The sequence below is a fragment of the Salvelinus alpinus genome, chromosome 20 (genome assembly GCF_045679555.1).
Source record: "Salvelinus alpinus chromosome 20, SLU_Salpinus.1, whole genome shotgun sequence".
NCBI lineage: Eukaryota > Metazoa > Chordata > Actinopteri > Salmoniformes > Salmonidae > Salvelinus > Salvelinus alpinus.
In genome coordinates, this window is record NC_092105.1 from 15720631 (window position 1) to 15743209 (window position 22579).

Genomic DNA, 22579 nt, shown 5'->3' on the forward strand with positions numbered 1-22579 from the left:
GGAGGATGTGTGTGTGATGGGGAGGGAGGATGTGTGTGTGAAGGGAAGGGAGGATGTGTGTGTGATGGGGAGGGAGAGTGTGTGTGATGGGGAGGGAGGATGTGTGTGTGATGGGGAGGGAGGATGTGTGTGATGGGGAGGGAGGATGTGTGTGATGGGGAGGGAGGATGTGTGTGTGATGGGGAGGGAGGATGTGTGTGATGGGGAGGGAGGATGTGTGTGAAGGGGGGGGAGGATGTGTGTGATGGGGAGGGAGGATGTGTGTGTGATGGGGTGGAAGGATGTGTGTGTGAAGGGGAGGGAGGATGTGTGTGTGATGGGGAGGGAGGATGTGTGTGTGATGGGGAGGGAGGATGTGTGTGTGATGGGGAGGGAGGATGTGTGTGTGATGGGGAGGGAGGATGTGTGTGTGATGGGGAGGGAGGATGTGTGTGTGATGAGGAGGGAGGATGTGTGTGTGATGGGGAGGGAGGATGTGTGTGTGATGGGGAGGGAGGATGTGTGTGTGATGGGGAGGGAGGATGTGTGTGTGATGGGGAGGGAGGATGTGTGTGTGATGGGGAGGGAGGATGTGTGTGTGATGGGGTGGAAGGATGTGTGTGTGATGGGGAGGGAGGATGTGTGTGTGATGGGGAGGGAGGATGTGTGTGTGATGGGGAGGGAGGATGTGTGTGTGATGGGGAGGGAGGATGTGTGTGTGATGGGGAGGGAGGATGTGTGTGTGATGGGGAGGGAGGATGTGTGTGTGATGGGGAGGGAGGATGTGTGTGTGATGGGGAGGGAGGATGTGTGTGTGATGGGGAGGGAGGATGTGTGTGTGATGGGGAGGGAGGATGTGTGTGATGGGGAGGGAGGATGTGTGTGTGATGGGGAGGGAGGATGTGTGTGTGAAGGGGAGGGAGGATGTGTCTGTGAAGGGGAGGGAGGATGTGTGTGTGATGGGGAGGGAGGATGTGTGTGTGATGGGGAGGGAGGATGTGTGTGTGATGGGGAGGGAGGATGTGTGTGTGATGGGGAGGGAGGATGTGTGTGATGGGGAGGGAGGATGTGTGTGATGGGGAGGGAGGATGTGTGTGTGATGGGGAGGGAGGATGTGTGTGTGATGGGGAGGGAGGATGTGTGTGAAGGGGGGGGGAGGATGTGTGTGATGGGGAGGGAGGATGTGTGTGTGATGGGGAGGGAGGATGTGTGTGTGATGGGGAGGGAGGATGTGTGATGGGGAGGGAGGATGTGTGATGGGGAGGGAGGATGTGTGTGATGGGGAGGGAGGATGTGTGTGTGATGGGGAGGGAGGATGTGTGTGTGATGGGGAGGGAGGATGTGTGTGTGATGGGGAGGGAGGATGTGTGTGTGATGGGGAGGGAGGATGTGTGTGTGATGGGGAGGGAGGATGTGTGTGTGATGGGGAGGGAGGATGTGTGTGTGATGGGGAGGGAGGATGTGTGTGTGATGGGGAGGGAGGATGTGTGTGTGAAGGGGAGGGAGGATGTGTGTGTGAAGGGGAGGGAGGATGTGTGTGTGATGGGGAGGGAGGATGTGTGTGTGAAGGGGAGGGAGGTTGTGTGTGTGAAGGGGAGGGAGGTTGTGTGTGTGAAGGGGAGGGAGGATGTGTGTGTGATGGGGAGGGAGAGTGTGTGTGTGATGGGGAGGGAGAGTGTGTGCTCTCTCTCTCTCTTACCTCTCTCTCTCTTACCTCTTAATTTCAATTCAATTCAATTTGCTTTATTGGCATGACGTAACAATGTACATATTGCCAAAGCTTATTTTGGATATTTACAATATAAAAATAAAAATGAGAATCACAATTGTCAACGGGACAACAGTAACAACAATAACCAAATGTCAAAATAACCATACATTCAACAATAACAATAAGCATACAGTAGAGTACATGTGCAGGTTGATTGGTCTGTCAGATACTGTCCCTCAACTCATGGCAGGCAGCAATGTAGTGCGCTGCCAACCCACAGCTCTCTGCGTCCTCCCCCAACAGGACGGGTAGCCTATCCTCATCAGAGAGGTCTTTGAAACCTTGAATAAGGGTTTCACATTTGGGGAAATGACACTCTCTAATTGTTTTATATTTTTGACATTTTGTCAGGAAATGCAGCTCCGTCTCAGGTTCTGCTGTTGTGCAGTGGTTGCACAGCTTTTCCTCTACAGGGAGCCAGGTTTTCCTGTGTCTACCCTTCCCTTCTCTCTCTCTTACCACTCTCTCTCTTACCTCTCGCTCTCTTACCACTCTCTCTCTTTCCTCTCTCTCTCTCTTACCTCTCTCTCTCTTACCTCTCTCTCTCTCTTACCTCTCTCTCTTACCTTTCTCGCACCTCTCTCTCTCTCTTACCTCTCTCTCTCTCTCATTTTCTCTCTCTCTCCCTATCTCTGTCTCCAGGACCTCAGTAAGAGTCCTAAGAGTGTAAAGAAGCTTCTTCCTAAACGAAAGCCTGAGAGGAAACCGTCAGAAGAGGAGTCTGCCCTGAGGAAGAGTATGTTCATTCTGTTTGTGTGTGGGTGTGTGTGTGTGCGTGCGTGCGTGCGTGCGTGCGTGCGTGCGTTCTAACCTCTCTCCTCTCGTCTCCAGGTACAGCTGCTCTAGAGGAAGATGCTCAGATCCTGAAGGTGATAGAAGCTTACTGTACCAGCGCCAAGACCAGACAGACCCTCAACTCCAGTAAGAACACACACACACACACACACACACACACACACAGACACACACAGACACACACAGACACACACACACACAGACAGACACACAGACACACAGACACACAGACACACAGACACACAGACAGACAGACAGACAGACAGACTTGTTGATGTCAGGTCATGTTGTCATTCTAGGATCAGTATTGTTTACCCTGCTGTTAGTTATTAATTGTCTTTTTAACAGTCTCTGTTCTGTCTCTCTCTTCGCTCCTCACCACTCCTTCCAATCTTCTGTTGACATTTGTTCCTCATTTTCTTTTTATTTCATCTTTTGTTTTTTGGGGTTGTTCTATTACTATGATTACATCTTACCTTTCTGATTTAATCCCTTGTTCACCCACTCCTCATTGTTTATGGTTTGTCCTCGTCATCCACTCCTCATTGGTTATGGTTTGTCCTCGTCATCCACTCCTCATTGGTTATGGTTTGTCCTCGTCATCCACTCCTCATTGGTTATGGTTTGCCCTCGTCATCCACTCCTCATTGGTTATGGTTTGCCCTCGTCATCCACTCCTCATTGTTTATGGTTTGCCCTCGTCATCCACTCCTCATTGGTTATGGTTTGTCCTCGTCATCCACTCCTCATTGGTTATGGTTTGCCCTCGTCATCCACTCCTCATTGGTTATGGTTTGCCCTCGTCATCCACTCCTCATTGGTTATGGTTTGCCCTCGTCATCCACTCCTCATTGGTTACGGTTTGCCCTCGTCATCCACTCCTCATTGGTTATGGTTTGTCCTCGTCATCCACTCCTCATTGGTTACGGTTTGCCCTCGTCATCCACTCCTCATTGGTTACGGTTTGCCCTCGTCATCCACTCCTCATTGGTTACGGTTTGCCCTCGTCATCCACTCCTCATTGGTTACGGTTTGCCCTCGTCATCCACTCCTCATTGGTTACGGTTTGCCCTCGTCATCCACTCCTCATTGGTTACGGTTTGCCCTCGTCATCCACTCCTCATTGGTTACGGTTTGCCCTCGTCATCCACTCCTCATTGGTTACGGTTTGCCCTCGTCATCCACTCCTCATTGGTTACGGTTTGCCCTCGTCATCCACTCCTCATTGGTTACGGTTTGCCCTCGTCATCCACTCCTCATTGGTTATGGTTTGCCCTCGTCATCCACTCCTCATTGGTTATGGTTTGCCCTCGTCATCCACATTGTTTGCACCACCTACACCCCCCTTCCCCCTTCCCCCTCCCCATGCGTTTGCACCATTCCCCATCAGCCTGGCAGGGTACTGACCTGATGCACAACCACGTACTGGAGAACATGGAGCGGTCCAGTGTAGACTCTCCGGGCCACCGTAGCAGCGTGTCGCGACCTGACTTGACTGGCTCAGACCTGTCGGAGGACTCTGACTACGACTCTGTGTGGACGACCCACAGTTACAGGATGGGCTCAGTGTCGCGTAAGAGCTGCATCTCTCACCAGAACTAAACCCCCAAAACCACGGTGGTGGTACCCTACCGTACAGCGCGATACCACACAGCACAGTACAGCACGTTTACCTCTTAACCTGTGGTCTAGAGGAAAACCAAACCGTTTTTAAGTTTATTTATTTAATTTATTTGTAATTATTATTGTGTTCATTTTATTTTTATTTGTGTTTGTAATTTTTGGGAGATTGTACTCTCTTTGTTTGAAAATCTACCATGTTACCTTGACCTCTCTCTTTCCGTATTTGTCAGGTAGCTTGTGTTGGGCATCGTCTGGGGTTCTGTGTGTCTGATATTCAGATGTGATTCAGGGAGGAAGGCATTCTATTAACCATGTTCTCTGACCTAGCTCCTGCTTCCACATATATTACAGTAGCAAATGTTGTGCTGACCTTTGACATTTCCTTAGGACATCCAATGAATCGATATACTTTTGTTATTACTATGACTGCCTTAAGGCTCTTACCCCTGTTGCAGTACCCCCTGCAGTATTTCACACACAGGACACAGCATCGACAGTAGTATTTCTACGATATTGGTATTAATAGGATATTATATAGGATATGAGATCGAAGTTCCCCTATAAACAGCATGCAAACAATGATATTCTCAAAAGCAGTACAACTCTAGGCCCTAAGCAGAGCCACAAGCCTGGCAGGTCCAGTTTCTACATCCCACGTAGGAAACATTGATTTGTATCCTTCACCACATTACCATGCTCTTCCATACATTAGTAAGAACTCTTTTCCTGAGAAAGGATTTCCTTATGCCACGGTAAGAATTCCCAGGGGACAGTATTTCAAAAGTTATCTGGATTCCGGCTATTGGATCAGCTATTGGATAGGATTAAATGCATAGAAATAGAATGGACAGATCATTGACTTGAATGGGGACACCCGTTCAATTTATTCTATTCCTATGCATTTAATCCTATCCGATAGCCGAATTCCAGATAGATAACTTTTGAAAAACTGGGCCCAGTTTACTGTCCACTTCAAATTAGTCTTCTCTCTCTCCGCAGATCAGTCTTCTCTCTCCGCAGATCAGTCTTCTCTCTCCGCAGATCAGTCTTCTCTCTCTCCGCAGATCAGTCTTCTCTCTCTCCGCAGATCAGTCTTCTCTCTCTCTGCAGATCAGTCTTCTCTCTCTCTGCAGATCAGTCTTCTCTCTCTCTGCAGATCAGTCTTCTCTCTCTGCAGATCAGTCTTCTCTCTCTCCGCAGATCAGTCTTCTCTCTCTGCAGATCAGTCTTCTCTCTCCGCAGATCAGTCTTCTCTCTCCGCAGATCAGTCTTCTCTCTCTGCAGATCAGTCTTCTCTCTCTGCAGATCAGTCTTCTCTCTCCGCAGATCAGTCTTCTCTCTCTCTGCAGATCAGTCTTCTCTCTGCAGATCAGTCTTCTCTCTCTCCGCAGATCAGTCTTCTCTCTCTCTGCAGATCAGTCTTCTCTCTCTCTGCAGATCAGTCTTCTCTCTGCAGGTCAGTCTTTTCTCTCTCTGCAGATCAGTCTTCTCTCTGCAGATCAGTCTTCTCTCTCTCTGCAGATTAGCCCTCTCTCTCCACAGTTATTCTAACAATATATGGAATAAATGGCTTTGTTATTTATATATTTCTACAAATCATTTGTTTTATTTTACCTAAATTATTTTGTATAACATATGTGATTAGTATTATTTTAATTTCACCGTGTATGTCAATGTCTACAACCGATTAGTGGAACATACAGTTAACCTCTGTCTACATGATGGTGAAATGGTATCAGCGTTTATACTGGGCATTGAGCATGTGAGGTTGGGATTCATTTGTGCACCACCTCTGTGGTAGAGCATTGAAATGTGTTAACTATGAACAGTTTCTGTACCTCCTCTTACCAGCCAACCACCCCAGTGTGTGTATAACATCAAACTGTGGATGGTGTAGCCTAGTAATTACGCTTGCCATAGATATTGAGTGCCCCTGTACAGTACAGCTCATCCATACTGTAAATCTACAATGTCAGTGTTGAGGAAGTGTCAACCAAAAGAGAACTTAGTCTTGTGGGACAGGTCATATGTGACATACTTATTAATCAACACAGATCAACATGAACTAGAACAAATGATCTCCTTTTTGTACATAGTGGATGTCAATAGAACAAATGATCTCCTTTTTGTACATAGTGGATGTCAATAGAACAAAATAATAAGCCAAACAGTGGTTCTATCAGTATTTGAGCTAAGAATATGACTGTCCTCGTGTTGTGTCTTCTACTTTGTGACTGCAGTGTATTCTGTGGTTGGTCAGGTCATGTGACTGCAGTGTATTCTGTGGTTGGTCAGGTCATGTGACTGCAGTGTATTCTGTGGTTGGTCAGGTCATGTGACTGCAGTGTATTCTGTGGTTGGTCAGGTCATGTGACTGCAGTGTATTCTGTGGTTGGAAAAAAACTAAAGAAATGCAAAAACTGAGAGGCAGGGTGAAGTGACTGCTTTGTCCAACTGTGTCCTCTGTATGCTCCAATGATGTATAGGACCTATCCCACACCTGTGATCAAAATGTCCTACCTACCTATCTTACCTACATACCTACTGTAACTACCTAGAAACCTACAATATATACAGACTGATGTATACTACCAGTCAAAAGTTTAGACACACCTACTCATTCCAGGGTTTTTCTTTATTTTTACTATTTTCTACATTGTAGAATAATAGTGAAGACATCAAAACTATGAAATAACACATATGGAATCATGTAGTAACCAAAAAAGTTTTAAACAAATCAAAAGATATGTTATATTTGAGATTCTTCAAAGTAGCCACCCTTTGCCTTGATGACAGCTTTGCAAACTCTTGCCATTTTCTCAACCAGCTTAATGAGGTAGTCACCTGGAATGCATTTCAATTAACAGTTGTGCCTTCTTAATATTAATTTGTGGAACTTATTTCCTTCTTAATGCGTTTGAGCCAGTTGTTTGTGTTCTGACAAGGTCAGGGTGGTATACAGAAGATAGCCATATTTGGTTAACGACCAAGTCCATATTATGGCAAGAACAGCTCAAATAAGCAAAGAGAAATGACAGTCCATCATCACTTTAAGACATGAAGCTCAGTCAATCTGGAAAATTTAAAGAAAAGTTTCTTCAAGTGCAGTCACAAAAACCATCAAGCGCTATGATGAAACTGGCTCTCATGAGGACCGCCACAGGAAAGGAAGACCCAGAGTTACCTCTGCTGCAGAGGATAAGTTCATTAGAGTTACCAGCCTCAGAAATTGCAGCCCAAATAAATGGTTAGCAGAGTTCAAGTAACAGACACATCTCAACATCAACTGTTCAGAGGAGACCGCGTGAATCAGGCCTTCACGGTTGAATTGCTGCAAAGAAACCACTACTAAAGGACACAAATAAGAACATGAGACTTGCTTGGGCCAAGAAAGACGAGCAATGGACATTAGACCGGTGGAAATCTGTCCTTTTGGACTGATGAGCCCAAATTTGAGATTTTTGTTACCAACCATTGTGTCTTTGTGAGATGCAGAGTAGGTGAACGGATGATCTCCACGTGTGTGGTTCCCATTGTGAAGCATGGAGGAGGAGGTGTGATTGTGTGGGGGTGCTTTTCTGGTGACACTGGTGATTTATTTGAATTAAAGGCACACTTCACCAGCATCCCATCTGGTTTGCACTTAGTCCCACTATCATTTGTTTTTCAACAGGACAATAACCCAAAACACAGCTCCAGGCTGTGTAAAGGCTATTTGACCAAGAAGGAAAGTTATGGAGTGCTGCATCAGATGACCTGGCTTCCACAATCACAGACCTCAACCCAATTGAGTTGGTTTGGGATGATTTGTACTGCAGAGGGAAGGAAAAGCAGCCAACAAGTGCTCAACATATGTGTGAACTCCTTCAAGACTGTTGGAAAAGCATTCCAGATTAAGCTGGTTGAGAGAATGCCAAGAGTGTGCAATGCTGTCATCAAGGCAAAGGGTGGCTACTTTGAAGAATCTAAAATATATTTTGATTCGTTTAACACTTTTTTGGTTACTACATGATTCCATATGTGTTATTTCATAGTTTTGATGTCTTCACTATTATTCTACAATGTAGAAAATAGTAAAAATAAAGAAAAACCCTTGAATGAGTGGGTGTGTCCAAACTTTTGACTGGTACTGTATATGACAAGAGGTCCCAAACACTGTATCATTGAGTTGTGAATAAATCTGTCTTTTGTTAGCGGTTGGTATTTGGGGTGTTTGTCAGAACCTTATTTCACTGTGTTGGATGTCACTGTCAACAAGACTCCAGGCTAAACTATTAGAACAGGAAATGTGAAAACAAAATGGTATCTTTTCTCTCATGAGTATACGCTGTATTCTTGTTGTTGTTTTATTTGTGTCTGCAACAGCCAGGGGTGTGGTGAGGTAAAACCAATGAGGGGTGAATGGATCAGGATGATGAAGAAGTAATACGCCTCTCTCTCATCCTCCTGCTGTTCTTCCTCTCCAACATGGCTCCTCTGTCCTTCTGTCATTGTGTCTCGTCGTTCTGTGCATGACTAACTAACCCACGGCCTCTCCAGTCTCATGTGTTTGTGTCCTCGTTTTGCTTTTCTTATCATGTAATCAATCACCAACCAGGAACTCAGTCACTTATGTTAGCTAAACTGCTGTGGGTAGAAGTTGACCTAAGGCACAGATCTAGGATCAGCTTACTCTACCACAATTCTAACCAGCCATTAGGAGTTGGAAGTCCAAACAGACCTTAGATCAGTGTATCTAGTGTGTTGTGTTTGTCTGGAACAGGGGCGACGCGGAGTGATACAGGACTGCAGGTCATCATCCCCGGAGAGGAGATCATCATGGAGGAGACGATGAGCAACAGACATTCTGTGTTTGGAGAGAAGTAAGACCTTCTCCTTCCCTCCTCTTCCTCTTCTTCCACCTCCTCTTCTCCCTCCTACTTTTCGTCCTCCTCCTCCTTGTCTTCCTCCTCCTTCTCCTCTTCCTCCTTCTCCTACTCCCCTCCCCACTTCCTCCTCTTCTTCCTCCCTTTTCCATCTTCTCCTACTCCCCACCTCTCCCATCTCCTTTCCACCTCATCTTCCTCCTCCTCCCCCCTTCTTCGTTTTGGTCAGGGCTGAATATCTTGGTAACCCTTCACAGTTTCAGTCATGTTCTGCAGTGAGATGGTGTTCTCATCTGAAGGCTTCTGTTTCTGGATGGTTAAGTGTGTTAGTTAGTGTGTAGACTAGTGCAGTACTGTGTGCATACATACAGTGCCTTCAGAAAGTATTCAGACTCATTGACTTTTTCCACATTTTGTTACGTTACAGCCTTTTTCTAGAATTGATTAAATAAATAAAAATGTTCAGCACACAAAACCCCATAATGACAAAGCGAATAAACAGATTTTCAGAAAATTTGGCAAATGTATTAAAAATGAAAAACAGAAATACCTTATTTACATAACTATTCAGAACCTTTTCTATGAGACTCAAAATTGAGCTCAGCTGCATCCTGTTTCCATTCTTGAGATGTTTCGACAACTTGATTGGAATCCAACTGTGGTAAATTCAATTGATTGGACATGATTTGGAAAGGCACACACCTGTCTATATAAGGTCCCACAGTTGACAGTGAATGTCAGAGCAAACACCAAGCCATGAGGTCGAAGCAATTGTCCATAGAGCACCGAGACATATCTGGGAAAGGGTACCAAACATTTCTGCAGCATTGAAGGTCCCCAAGAACACAGTGACCTCCATCATTCTTAAATGGAAGAAGTTTGGAACCACCAAGACTCTGGCTGCCCGGCCAAACTGACCAATCAGGGGAGAAGGGCATTGGTCAGGGAGGAGCAAGTACCCAATGGTCACTCTTTTTATTTATTAAACAAACAAAAAATCCTTCCCTTTTTCTCCCATATTTCATTGTTTCCAATTGGTAGTTACAGTCTTGTCTTATTGCGGCAACTCTCGTACGGACTCGGAAGAGGTGAAGGTCGAGAGCCGTGCGTCCCCCGAAACACAACCCAACCAGGCTGCACTGCTTATTGACACAATGCCCACTTAACCCGGAAGCCAGCCGCACCAATGTGGAGGAGGAAATACTGTACACCTGGTGACCGTGTCAGCGTGCACTGCACCTGGCCCGCCACCGGAGTCGCTAGTGTGCGATGGGACAAGGACATCCCTGCCGGCCTAACCCGGACGACGCTGGGCCAATTGTGCGCCACCCCATGGGTCTCCCGGTCACGGCCGGCTGCGACAGAGCCTGGACTCGAACCCAGAACCCGATGGTCACTCTGACAGAGCTCTAGAGTTCCTCAGTGGAGATGGGAAAACATTCCAGAAGGACAACCATCTCTACAACACTCCACCAATCAGGCCTTTATGGTAGAGTGACCAGACGGAAGCCGCTCCTCAGTAAAAGGCACAGGAGTTTGCCAAAACGCACCTAAAGACTCTCAGACTATGAGAAACAAGATTCTCTGGTCTGATGAAACCAAGATTGAACTCTTTGGCCTGAATACCAAGCGTCACGTCTGGAGGAGACCTGGCACCATCCCTATGGTGAAGCATGGTGGTGGCAGCATCATGCTGTGGAGATGTTTTTCAGCGGCAGATGAACATAGCAAAGTTCAGAGAGATCCTCGATGGAAACCAGCCCAGGACCTCAGACTGGGGCGAAGGTTCACCTTCCAACAGGACAATGACGCTAAGCACACAGCCAAGACAATGCAGGAGGGGCTTAGGGACGAGTCTCGAGCTTGTCCTTGAGTGGCCCAGCCAGAGCCCAGACTTAAATCCATCTCTGGAGAGACCTGAAAATAGCTATTTAGCGACAGTCCCCATCCAACCTGACAGGGCTTGAGAGGATCTGCAAAGAAGAATGGGAGAAACTCCCCAAATACAGGTGTGCCAAGCTTGTAGCGTCATACCCAAGAAGACTCAAGGCTGTAATCGCTGCCAAAGGTGCTTCAACAAAGTACTGAGTAAAGGATCTGAAGACTCATGTAAATGTGATATTTTAAGTTCTTTATTTTTTATAAATCAGCAAAAAATTCTAAAAACCTGTTTTTGCTTTGTCATTATGGGGTATTGTGTGTAGATTGAAGTGGGGAAAAAAACAATTTAGTCAATTTTATAATACGGCTGTAACGTCACAAACTGCGGAAAAAGTTAAGGAGTCTGAATACTTTCCCAATGCACTGTATATTAGGGCTGGGCGATATGGCAAATAAATTATCACCATTTTCTTTTCATTCGATAATGATAATTATCACGATATTAATCCAATAATGTTTAAAGGGGTCATTTCTGCTTCAGACTCAAGCCTGCCTGGACAACCCAAAGACTTTAATGTTTCTTATTTATTGTCAGAAATAGAAGAACTCACAAATAACATTAACACTAACTAACATTAGCTATAAACCCTGACAAGTTATGAACAAGAAATAAAAAAGAAAAAAACAAATAGTGCAAGTCAATATACCTTATAACTGTTAGACTAATGGTACATCACAGTTGAAGTTGGGTAGATGTTTATAACTGTTAGACTAATGGTACATCACAGTTGAAGTTGGGTAGATGTTTATAACTGTTAGACTAATGGTACATCACAGTTGAAGTTGGGTAGATGTTTATAACTGTTAGACTAATGGTACATCACAGTTGATGTTGGGTAGATGTTTATAACTGTTAGACTAATGGTACATCACAGTTGAAGTTGGGTAGATGTTTATAACTGTTAGACTAATGGTACATCACAGTTGAAGTTGGGTAGATGTTTATAACTGTTAGACTAATGGTACATCACAGTTGAAGTTGGGGTAGTTGTTGTCTTACAAGTTACAAGCAAGAAAGACAAGTCTGTCTACGGTCTCTGGCTTTAAAGCTGCCCTATGGCAGGTCACCATGTTGCCACCTGTGCTAAAAACACGCTCTTAGGGGGAGCTGGTGGCAGGAATGCACAGCGTTTTGGCAGGTGGATGACTTTGGGAAAGTGTTTTGATTGGTTTCACTGTCAGCATCAGAAGACTGAATGTAGCAGCTGAGTTCCTTGTCTACCAGCTGGATTTCAGTAAGACCTCTCTCATTCAGATAGTCCATGACTACCGTTTTGATGGTTTGAGCGAGCTCTGTTTCACCATCATCTGGTTTCATGACCTCTGTATTGAACAGGTGTAGTACTGGCTTCAGGTAAGACATAAGACTCACCAGACAGAGCATCTGTGAATTCTAGGAGTGGGGTCAATGCCTGGTTGAAGGACTCAAGAACATCTATATCTGTGTAGGTGGGAGGATGTGCCGGGTCTTCTTGTCACTGGACCAGACCTGTGAAATGGCTTTCTGCTCCAGTACTCTTTGCACCATCTTTCGAAGTGATCCCACCTGGTAGGCGACTCTGTCACCAACTTGTGCTGGGGTAGGTTGTGTTCTTTTTGACCAACTGCCAGGTCTCTTCTTTGTCCACCAATAGGAAAAAGCAGCTACCACTTTCTTACACACTCCAATTGCTCAATCCACCCGTTTGTCTCTACACTTTCTCTAAGAGAAATTAAGAAAATGTTACAATCACAATAATCCCTTTAATTGTGTACAAATGTAATATTTAACTTAATCAGTTAATGGAATTTAGTTTCATCTAACCAATCACTTCAATATACACAATTGACAAGGTTACTTACCAATGGCCAAGTGCAGACGATGTCCAAAACACTGCAGTCGGGTCCATTTGTTGATTTGAGCGGCCTTCACCACGTCCGGCCTTCACCACGTTTGTACCACTATCCGTTTGTAATGCAGACCCGTCTGTCTTGACTGAGTCCCCAGGAGGCAGAGCGTCAATGAGCCCCTCTGCTATAGCTTCACCCGTGTGGTCGTCGGGAAAGTATGATGTTTGAAGGCATTTATTTAGAAGATTCCACTCTTTGTCAATATAGTGGATAGTGAGTCTAATGTAAGGCTCTGACGTGTGACTAGACCACAGATCGGTAGTAGTAGCAAAGTACATCAAATCTGTCTTGAGCTGTTCCTCAACTTTCCCCTACACTCGGTGTAGAGTTTAGGCAGTGCGGTGAGAGAAATGTTTGTGGCCAGGGAGCACGTTCCTGGGGTCAATTAAATAGATAAGCCTCTTGAAACCTTCCTTTTCGTTTGTGCTAGTTGGTAGCATGTCCTTAGCAATACAATGCATAATAGCATTTGTGATGTCTTTGTCTTTTCGATGTTTGCTCGTAGGGCATAAACGCTGTCAGTGTTGACTGCTTCGGGCAAACATCCCTAGATTGGCTGGTGCTTGAGGGGTGTTTATCAATACCGTGGCGCAAACTCAAACTCCCTGCATGTTCCAAAGAGTGATTTTTCTTCAGATGGTGAAAAAGGTTTGTCGTATTACCAGACTTCTCCGCACGTTCCTGCTGCGTCACAGAGGTGAACTGGACTGCTGTACCTAATTGTTCTATATCCACATTATCGAAAAGGAATCTAAACGTTTTTATATTGTTGTTGAGGGAAGTAATTACCTCGATAATTATTGATATTGATTTATCGCCCAGCCCTACTGTATATGATAATGTATTTTTCTCTAGGATGGTGTTAACCGTCTGTGTTGTGTTGAAGGAGCCTGGAGGATGTAGTGTACGCCCTGAGGGACGAGGTACAGGAGCTCCAACAGGTGAATGTCCCCTCTGTGTCCCCATTATGCTGGCTTAAGACAGGCCTATGACAACTCATTACGGCACGCGACACTTGACATTACACTGTTATGACAGATGAAGTAGTAAAACTACCAAACGAATGCTTTGTGGCATATTAAGCTGACCTTTGACCCCTCAACAGGACAATAAGAAGATGAAGAGGTCGCTGGAGGAGGAGCAGAGGGCACGGAAAGAGCTGGATAAGGTTGTCCGGAGGGTGTCACAGAGTATGAATAACCACACCTGGGACGAGACTAACTTATGATTGAGTGCAGATATGATTGAGTGCAGATACATGGTTATGTGTGTGTGTGTTGAGCTAGGGCCCCAAGTTTTTTTCACTCAGGTCATGTGGCTAGGAAATACTCCTAGCCCCACCTATAATAATGAGGAATGTCTTTGGATCCATCCGTGAACTAACATGGACCTGGAGTGGCGCCGAGCGTTTAAGAGTGTCTGGCCAGTAACCGAAAGGTTGCTGATTTGAATCGCTGAGCCGTTCTGCTCTTGAGCAAGGCAGTTAACCCCCAACAACAACTGCTTCCTGGGCTCAGATGACCTGGATGTTGATGAAGGCAGCTCCCCGCACCTCTCTGATTCATAGGGGTTAAATGTGGAAGACACATTTCAGTTGTAAACTGACTAGGTACTGTATCCCTCCCTCCCTCCCTCCCTGTTTATAAATGCAATACAGCTCTAATGGTACTGTACAAAAACAACTCATCATTTCACCTCTTGTCTACTGTTATTCATTACTATGAAATCCACCCATTTGGATGTATTGCCATTATGTAATGTGTTGTGGTCTTCTGTGTAAGGCCTGGACCCCTGACAGCCTGCCTATTAAACCTTGTGTTGTCACTGACCGGTGGGTCAGAAGGGATTTGTACAGAAATGGACTGACTGGTATTGGTACTGACTGGTATTGGTATTGACTGGTATTGGTACTGACTGGTATTGGTACGGTATTAATTGGTACTGACTGGTTTTGGTACGGTATTGATGTAAATATGAGCACTGCTGAGGAATGTGCCTTTGGAGAAATAAATGTGTTTTTAGGAGAGCAACTCCAACCCTCATGTTTGTACTGCAGGAAGACTCTGAAAGGGATGCTGATGATGCTGATGATGCTGATGATGATGTAGCACTTTTCCAGGTGCTCAAAGCTCTTTACATTCACAACTCATCCACCACTCCTAAGGGACTGGGTACTAAGGGAGTGCAGACCGGGTACTAAGGGAGTACAGACTGGGTACTAAGGGAGTACAGACTGGGTACTAAGGGAGTACAGACTGGGTACTAAGGGAGTACAGACTGGGTGCTAAGGGAGTGCGGACTGGGTACTAAGGGAGTACAGACTGGGTACTTGTGGAGTACAGACTGGGTACTAAGGGAGTACGGACTGGGTACTAAGGGAGTGCAGACTGGGTACTAAGGGAGTACAGGCTGGGTACTTGTGGAGTACAGACTGGGTACTTGTGGAGTACAGACTGGGTACTAAGGGAGTACGGACTGGGTACTAAGGGAGTGCGGACTGGGTACTAAGGGAGTACGGACTGGGTACTAAGGGAGTACAGACTGGGTACTTGTGGAGTACAGACTGGGTACTTGTGGAGTACAGACTGGGTACTAAGGGAGTACGGACTGGGTACTAAGGGAGTGCGGACTGGGTACTAAGGGAGTGCGGACTGGGTACTAAGGGAGTGCGGACTGGGTACTAAGGGAGTGCGGACTGGGTACTAAGGGAGTACGGACTGGGTACTAAGGGAGTACGGACTGGGTACTAAGGGAGTGCAGGAGATGTGATCATGTTGTGTAGACTGTCTGTCTGGTTGAAAGGTAAGAGTTGCATTCTACAGGTATTTATGAGGCAACATGATATGAAGGCTTGGGAGCAGGCTGGTAACGATGATGTTGATGATCCTTCCTCTCTTACCTGTCAAAGGAATGAAGGTTGGCACACACACACACACGCAACAAGCCTATCAAAGCCCTTTGTGTGGTCGGACTCTCCTGTTTTGGTTTCTAAGGGAAGGGCTGTAATTCTGCTGGTGTCGCCTCAAAGGCTTTGATGTCATATTTTATCAACGTACCTCCATCACCGTGTTCCCTGATTGGCTAAAGTCATCCTTTGTGTTCTGTTCAATATTCCTGCATAAATACAAAGAAACACCCAGATCTAACACAGATCGATTCTAGCCAGGACTCAAATGTTTTCTTTGTTTTTGTTTTATTAACAGTAGGAGAGACTGGAAAGGGTCATTCTTAGTCACGGTGTTTTAATTTGATCTGGAATACTCTCCCTCTTTCTCTCTCTTTCTCCCTCTCTCTCTCTTTTATCAATCTCCCTCTTTTTACTCAGAGAGAAAGTACCAGCCAGTCACTGGCAGCTTCACAATGTGCTCTGGACTATTGTGAAGTTCTGTAAAAGCATCTCACTCTCTCCTTTCTTTCTTTCTTTTTCTCTCTTTTCAAAGCCGTAAATCAATCAGCTGTGGACGCGCACACACAACACACACACACACATTCTCCTCTCTATGTATTAAACGGCCATTGATCATTTAGAGATTACATGTATTGTGAAGACCTGAGCTGTCCTTTCTCTTCCTCTTCTCCTTTCTCTTCCTCTCTTTCAACGGTCTGTCATTAATTTCTAGTCCTTACAATACACACACCAGAAAGAATGAAAGAGAGAGAAGAAGTGAAGGATGAATTGATGGATGGAAGGATAAGAGAACACACTGTATTTCCCTTTAAAGGTTTGTTATTGTACCGAACACTGTCTTCTCTTCTTAGTCACTTCTGTTCTGTGTCTTCTAGTCTGAAAAGCCCATCCACGTGCTCCCTTTGTCAAGGAAAGCAATAAGGCTCCATTGAATGGCTCTGAATGGGGCCTGCCATCCTTAGAGGCCGCGGCCGGTCCACCTCTATTCTTTAGCCTCCTATCTAATTGGAGCTGAAATGAAATGGAGGTTTCTTATGAAACTAGTCTTTGTTTGGTCGGCAGCGCTGGTAATTCAGAAACAATAGGCAGGGAGGCCATTAATAATAACATATGCAGTCTGCTGGAGACAGAGAAGGCAGTAGAACACTGGTGGAGCGTATATGAGAATGGGGAGAGAAGAAGAGAGATGGGAGAGAAGAGATGATAGGAGGAGTGATATGAAAGACAGGGACAGCAGAGGTATAGCGAGTGAGTGGCTCTGGACAACAGCAGACAGTGTCTCAGTCAGGAGTTGAGAGAAGTAAAATATGATTGGATGATATGTAGTGTAGAGCAGACAGGGCTCGGGGAAGACAGTGTGTGACTTCATTAAAGGAGTCAGGGCATGACAGAAGGACAGACTTACAGATTCGTGAGCTGGTGGTTGGTCAGAAGCTGCTGGCAGTGTTATTTTCTCTCCTCTCTCTCTTTGCCATTTCTCTCTCCAGCTAAACTTTAGGTCAGAGGGAGCTCTATGGCTGAGTGTATTCTGTCAGAGCAGACACAGGGCTGAAGATAGAGACATAGAGCTGAACATGTGTTACTGTTTCTCCCTGCTTTGGAAAGTTAAGAGAATCACTCAATTCAAAAAGCTTCAGCCCTGACCGATGGGATTCCTCTGAATGATGGGATACTTCTGAATGACTGGATACTTCTGATGGGATACTTCCCTCACTGAGAATATCAGGTGGAATTAAATCTGAAAAATATATTTTGATTGAAATGGGAGCGGAGCAGTCAGAGTCTGCAGGTACGGTATGTATTTTCTCTTCCCATGGGGTATTTAGTGTTCCCTGCACCTGTGGTTGTGCTTTCAGTTTGTTGGATGTGCATACTTTAAACTCAGGGGAGTTAGAGAGAATATTCACTTGACCTATTCTCAATGGATGGACAGAAGAAAGTGTTGTTGAACGTGTTATGCAGCTGAAAGAAAGATAGACCCCAGTGACTGTACCTTTCATTACTAGAGAAGAGGAGAGAAGAAGAGAAAAGATGAGGAGAGACAAGAGGAGAAGAGAGAAAAGGAGGAGAGAAGAGGGGAGAGGAGAGAAGAGGGAGTGAACATTGTATCGTGGTCCAGAAGAAAGCATCTCTGAGAGTTCTGTGTGAGTGAGATGTGACATTTCTGAGTACGTCTTTAAACAGCCATGAGACACTCCATGTGCATGTTGGAGTTAGAGGACATCAGTCTCCCTCTAATGGCTATGATTAGGACTGGAGGAGGGTAGGATGAAGCTAGAGCGCTATCTGAAGCCACTCATGTAGTAACGCTGATATCTTGGCACCAGGTGGCAGTGTTGGTCAATAAATTAAATCCTTCTAGGAGTGTAGAATGAGTTGTAAATGCATGTTGTAAATTCTACCACTAGGTGGCAAACAAACATCCCAGTAGTGACTCCTCCCAGCAAAATGTGTGTGTGTTTATTTATTTGTATGCAGTTGAGTGAGTGTTGGCAGTAGCAGTAATGCCAATGGTTGGCAGGCTTGGAATTCTGTGTGTAACACAGTTAAACCCAATGTTTGTGTGTGTAACACAGTTAAACCCAGTGTGTTTGTTTGTGCGTGGAAGCATGTGTGTGTGACAACGGTCAGCAGAAGTGGCTGGCACAGTGAGGCTGGTAATCAGGCAGTGGGAAAACAGGGTGGCAGCACTCCGAGACGTTTGATGGGAGATTATCCTAAAATTATCTCTAGAATTACTCCAACCCAGCCGGAGAGAGAGAGAGGTCTTGTCCACGGATGGGGATAGAAGGAGGGAGAGAACATTGGACGGAGGAGTGGGTGTAATGAGTCTGACAGTGTTGGTACATTGGGTTAATGAACCATGTTAATCCAAATCAAACAGCCATAAGCAGCAGATTTGACTCCAAGCAGTGGATATATGGTTAGAGGACTACCTATAGGGACTGAGTATCCAAGCTAACTGTGTGTGACAGAATGCTGTGAGCTACAAACAAAGGGGATACCTAGTCAGTTGTACAACTGAATGCATTCAACTGAAATGTGTCTTCCGCATTTAACCCAACCCCTCTGAATCAGAGAGGTGGGGGGGCTGCCTTAATGGACATCCACGGCGCCCGGGGAACAGTTGTTGGTTTTTAACTGCCATGTTCAAGGGTAGAACGACAGATTTTCCCACTTGCCGGGTCAGGGATTTGAACCAGTGACCTTTCGGTTACTTGCCCAACGCTCTTAACCTCTAGGCTACCTGTCTCCCCTGACGTGTTGACTGAACACTTATCACAGAGTAGCTCTATGCCACTTATCTCTCAATGAAGGCCTCCAACACACACACACACACACACACACACACACACACACACACACACACACACACACACACACACACACACACACACACACACCCTAACTGCCTGAGAATACAACATTTCTGTTCTGTTCATATTGTAAATGGTTCTACCAACAGTGTAGGCTGTACTTACCGGGTTATGGTGTGTGTGTGTGTGTGTGGTTGAGTGCATGTTATCCATGTGAACCCCAGTGTGGGATAATTGGGGCACTTCCCCAATGGTATTACCCCCCCCCCCCACACCACCATATTTTAGTGCACACACAGTACAATGTACACAATACCCTTCTAACAACTAGTTTTTTCTTTTAAGCACAATTACAGTGAGGGAGAGAGAGGGTGGTAGAGGGAGAGAGGGGGTGGTAGAGGGAGAGAGGGGGTGGTAGGGGGAGAGAGGGGGTGGTAGAGGGAGAGAGGGGAAAACGGGAGGAATGAGAAACCTGTGAGAACTGTATGACAATTAGAGACAGACCAATACTGTGGAGGAGTGATGGATGGAGACGGAGGGAGGGAGGGAGGAAGCAGAGGCTTAAGTGGACCTTTCGTGGTGCTGTGACTTCCTGCAGGTCCTTCTTCTTCCTTGGTCTGTTGATGATGGAGACGGAGGGAGGGAGGGAGGGATGGATGGAGATGGATGGAGACGGAGGGAGGGGAGGATAGATGGATGGAGATGGATGGATGGATGGAGACGGAGGGAGGGATGGATGGAGATGGATGGAGACGGAGAGAGGGGAGGATAGATGGATGGAGATGGATGGATGGATGGAGACGGAGGGAGGGATGGATGGAGATGGATGGATGAGACGGAGGGAGGGAGGGATAGATGGATGGAGACGGAGGGAGGGGAGGGATGGATGGATGGAGACAGGAATTGATGAGAGAGTGAAAGATGGATGAGGAGAAGGAGAAGAGGCTAAACTGCCTGGGTCTAAGTGAGAGAGAGGGATGTTTTATTTATTTATTTAACCAGGTAGGCCAGTTGAGAGCAAGTTCTCATTTACAACTGCGGCCTGGCCAAGATAAAGCAACAACACAGAGTTACACATGGAATAAACAAACAGTAACACAATAGAAAAATCGATATACAGTGAGTGCAAATGTAGTAAGATTAGGGAGGTAAGGCAATAAATAGGCCATAGTGGCAAAAATAATTACAATTTAGCAATTAAACACTGGAGTGATAGATGTGCAGAAGATGATGTGCAAGTAGAGATACTGGGGTGCAAAATAGCAAAAAATATATATAACAATATGGGGATGAGGTAGTTGGGTGGGATATTTACAGATGGGCTGTGTACAGGTACAGTGATCGGGAAGCTGCTCTGACAGCTGATGCTTAAAACTTCTTATGGCTGCAATCCAGTTAACGGGATCGATATGACAACAGCCAGTGAAAGTGCATGGCGCCAAATTCCAACAACAAAAATCTCATAATTAAAATTCCTCAAACATACATGTATTTTATACAATTTTAAAGGTAATCTTGTTGTTAATGCCACCAAAGTGTCGGATTTCAAATAGGCTTTACAGCGAAAGCACCACAAACGATTATGTTAGGTCACCACCAACTCACAGAAAAATTCTGCCATTTTTCCAGCCAAAGAGAGGAGTCACAAAAAGCACAAATAGAGATCAAATGAATCACTAACCTTTGATGATCTTCATCAGATGACACTCATAGGACTTCATGTTACACAATACATGTATGTCTTGTTCGATTAAGTTCATATTTATATCCAAAAACCTCAGTTTACATTGGCGCCATGTTCAGAAATGCCTCTAAAATATCCGGAGAAATTGCAGAGAGCCACGTCAAATAACAGAAATACTCATCATAAACTTTGATGAAAGATACATGTTTAACATAGAATTAAAGATACACTTGTTCTTAATGCAACCGCTGTGTCAGATTTCAAAAAGCTTTACGGCAAAACACAATATTCAATAATCTGAAAACAGCATTCAGCCACAAAAGTAAGCCATGCAGTTACCCGCCAAATTGTGCAGTCAACAAAACTCATAAAAAGCATTATAAATCTTCACTTACCTTTGCTGATCTTCATCGGAATGCACTCCCAGGACTCCCACTTCCACAGGAAATGTTAATTTTGTTCGGTAATGTCCATCATTTATGTCCAAATAGCTATTTTTGTAGCGTTTTTAGTAAACAAATCCAACTTCAGGAAGCGCGTTCACTAAAAGCTGACGAAATGTCCGAAAGTTCCGTAACAGTCAGTAGAAACATGTCAAACGATGTATTGAATCAATCTTTAGAATGTTTTTAACATAAATCTTGAATAACGTTCCAACCGGAGAATTACATTGACTTCAGATGAGCGATGGAACAGAGATCCCTCTCATGTGAACGCGCATGGTCAAAGAATGGTCAGGTCATGGCAGACCTGACTAATTCCCCTCTCATTCGGACCCCCTTCACAGTAGAGGCATCAGACAAGGTTCTACAGACTGTTGACATATAGTGGAAGCCGTAGGAAGTGCAAACTCATCCATATCTCGCTGTGATTTCAATAGGATCTTGGTTGAAAATCGACCAGCCTCAGAATTTCCACTTCCTGTTTGGATTTTTCCTCAGGTTTTTGCCTGCCATATGAGTTCTGTTATACTCACAGACATAATTCAAACAGTTTTAAAAACTTCAGAGTGTTTTCTATCCAATACTAATAATAATATGCATATATTAGCAACTATGACTGAGGAGCAGGCCGTTTACTCTGGGCACCTCTGTGCACCTTTCATCCAAGCTACTCAATACTGCCCCTGCAGCCATAAGAAGTTAAAGTTAGTGAGGGATATATACGTCTCCAACTTCAGTGATTTTTGCAATTCGTTCCAGTCATTGGCAACAGAGAACTGGAAGGAAAGGCGGCCAAACGAAGTGTTGGCTTTGGGGATGACCAGTGAGATATAACTGCTGGAGCATGTGCTATGGGTGGGTGTTGCTATGGTGACCAGTGAGCTGAGATAAGGCGGGGCTTTACCTAGCAAAGACTAGATAGATGACCTGGAGCCAGTGGGTTTGGCGACGAATATGTAGCGAGGGCCAGCCAATGAGAGCATACAGGTTGCAGTGGTGGTGTAACGATCTTCGTTGGGAGAAAGAGAGGAGTACCAAAGCGCAGCGTGGTAAGTGTTCAGTTTTGTTCCATTAAATATTCATCATGAACACTTACCACGCTGCGCTTTGGTCCTCCTCTCTTTCTCCCAACGAAGATCGTTACAGAACCACCCACCACCAAAGGACCAAGCAGCGTGGTATCGGGCAGCAGCGAGATCTGGACTATATGACAACTTGGGACGAAATAGAAAAGTGGTCGGTCGACCCAGGGAGAGTGCCGGAGCCCGCCTGGGATTCTCTGAAGCAGTGCGAGGAGGTTTACAGGAGAATGGAGTTGGCGACACGCACACGGCAGCGCAACAGGCACAAGAGGCAGCCCCAA

General features: G+C 45.4%; 1 protein-coding gene across 6 annotated transcripts in view; it reads left to right on the plus strand.

The window, feature by feature from the left end:
• LOC139546360 (rho guanine nucleotide exchange factor 7-like) overlaps nucleotides 1–16016 on the plus strand; it is a 48725-nt gene extending 32709 nt beyond the window's left edge. For 2 of the 6 annotated variants that reach the window (XM_071354654.1, XM_071354655.1), the window contains exons 17-22: nucleotides 2393–2486; nucleotides 2582–2671; nucleotides 3936–4118; nucleotides 8931–9030; nucleotides 13751–13805; nucleotides 13970–16016. In XM_071354654.1, the coding sequence (XP_071210755.1) occupies nucleotides 2393–2486; nucleotides 2582–2671; nucleotides 3936–4118; nucleotides 8931–9030; nucleotides 13751–13805; nucleotides 13970–14092 (645 nt within the window). In that variant the 3' untranslated portion in view covers nucleotides 14093–16016. Of the gene's footprint in view, nucleotides 1–2392; nucleotides 2487–2581; nucleotides 2672–3935; nucleotides 4119–8907; nucleotides 9031–12423; nucleotides 13806–13969 lie in introns of all 6 variants that reach the window. The other 4 variants (XR_011669202.1, XR_011669204.1, XR_011669203.1 and 1 more) reach the window with 4 other exon arrangements.
• The last annotated feature ends 6563 nt before the right edge of the window (nucleotides 16017–22579 follow it).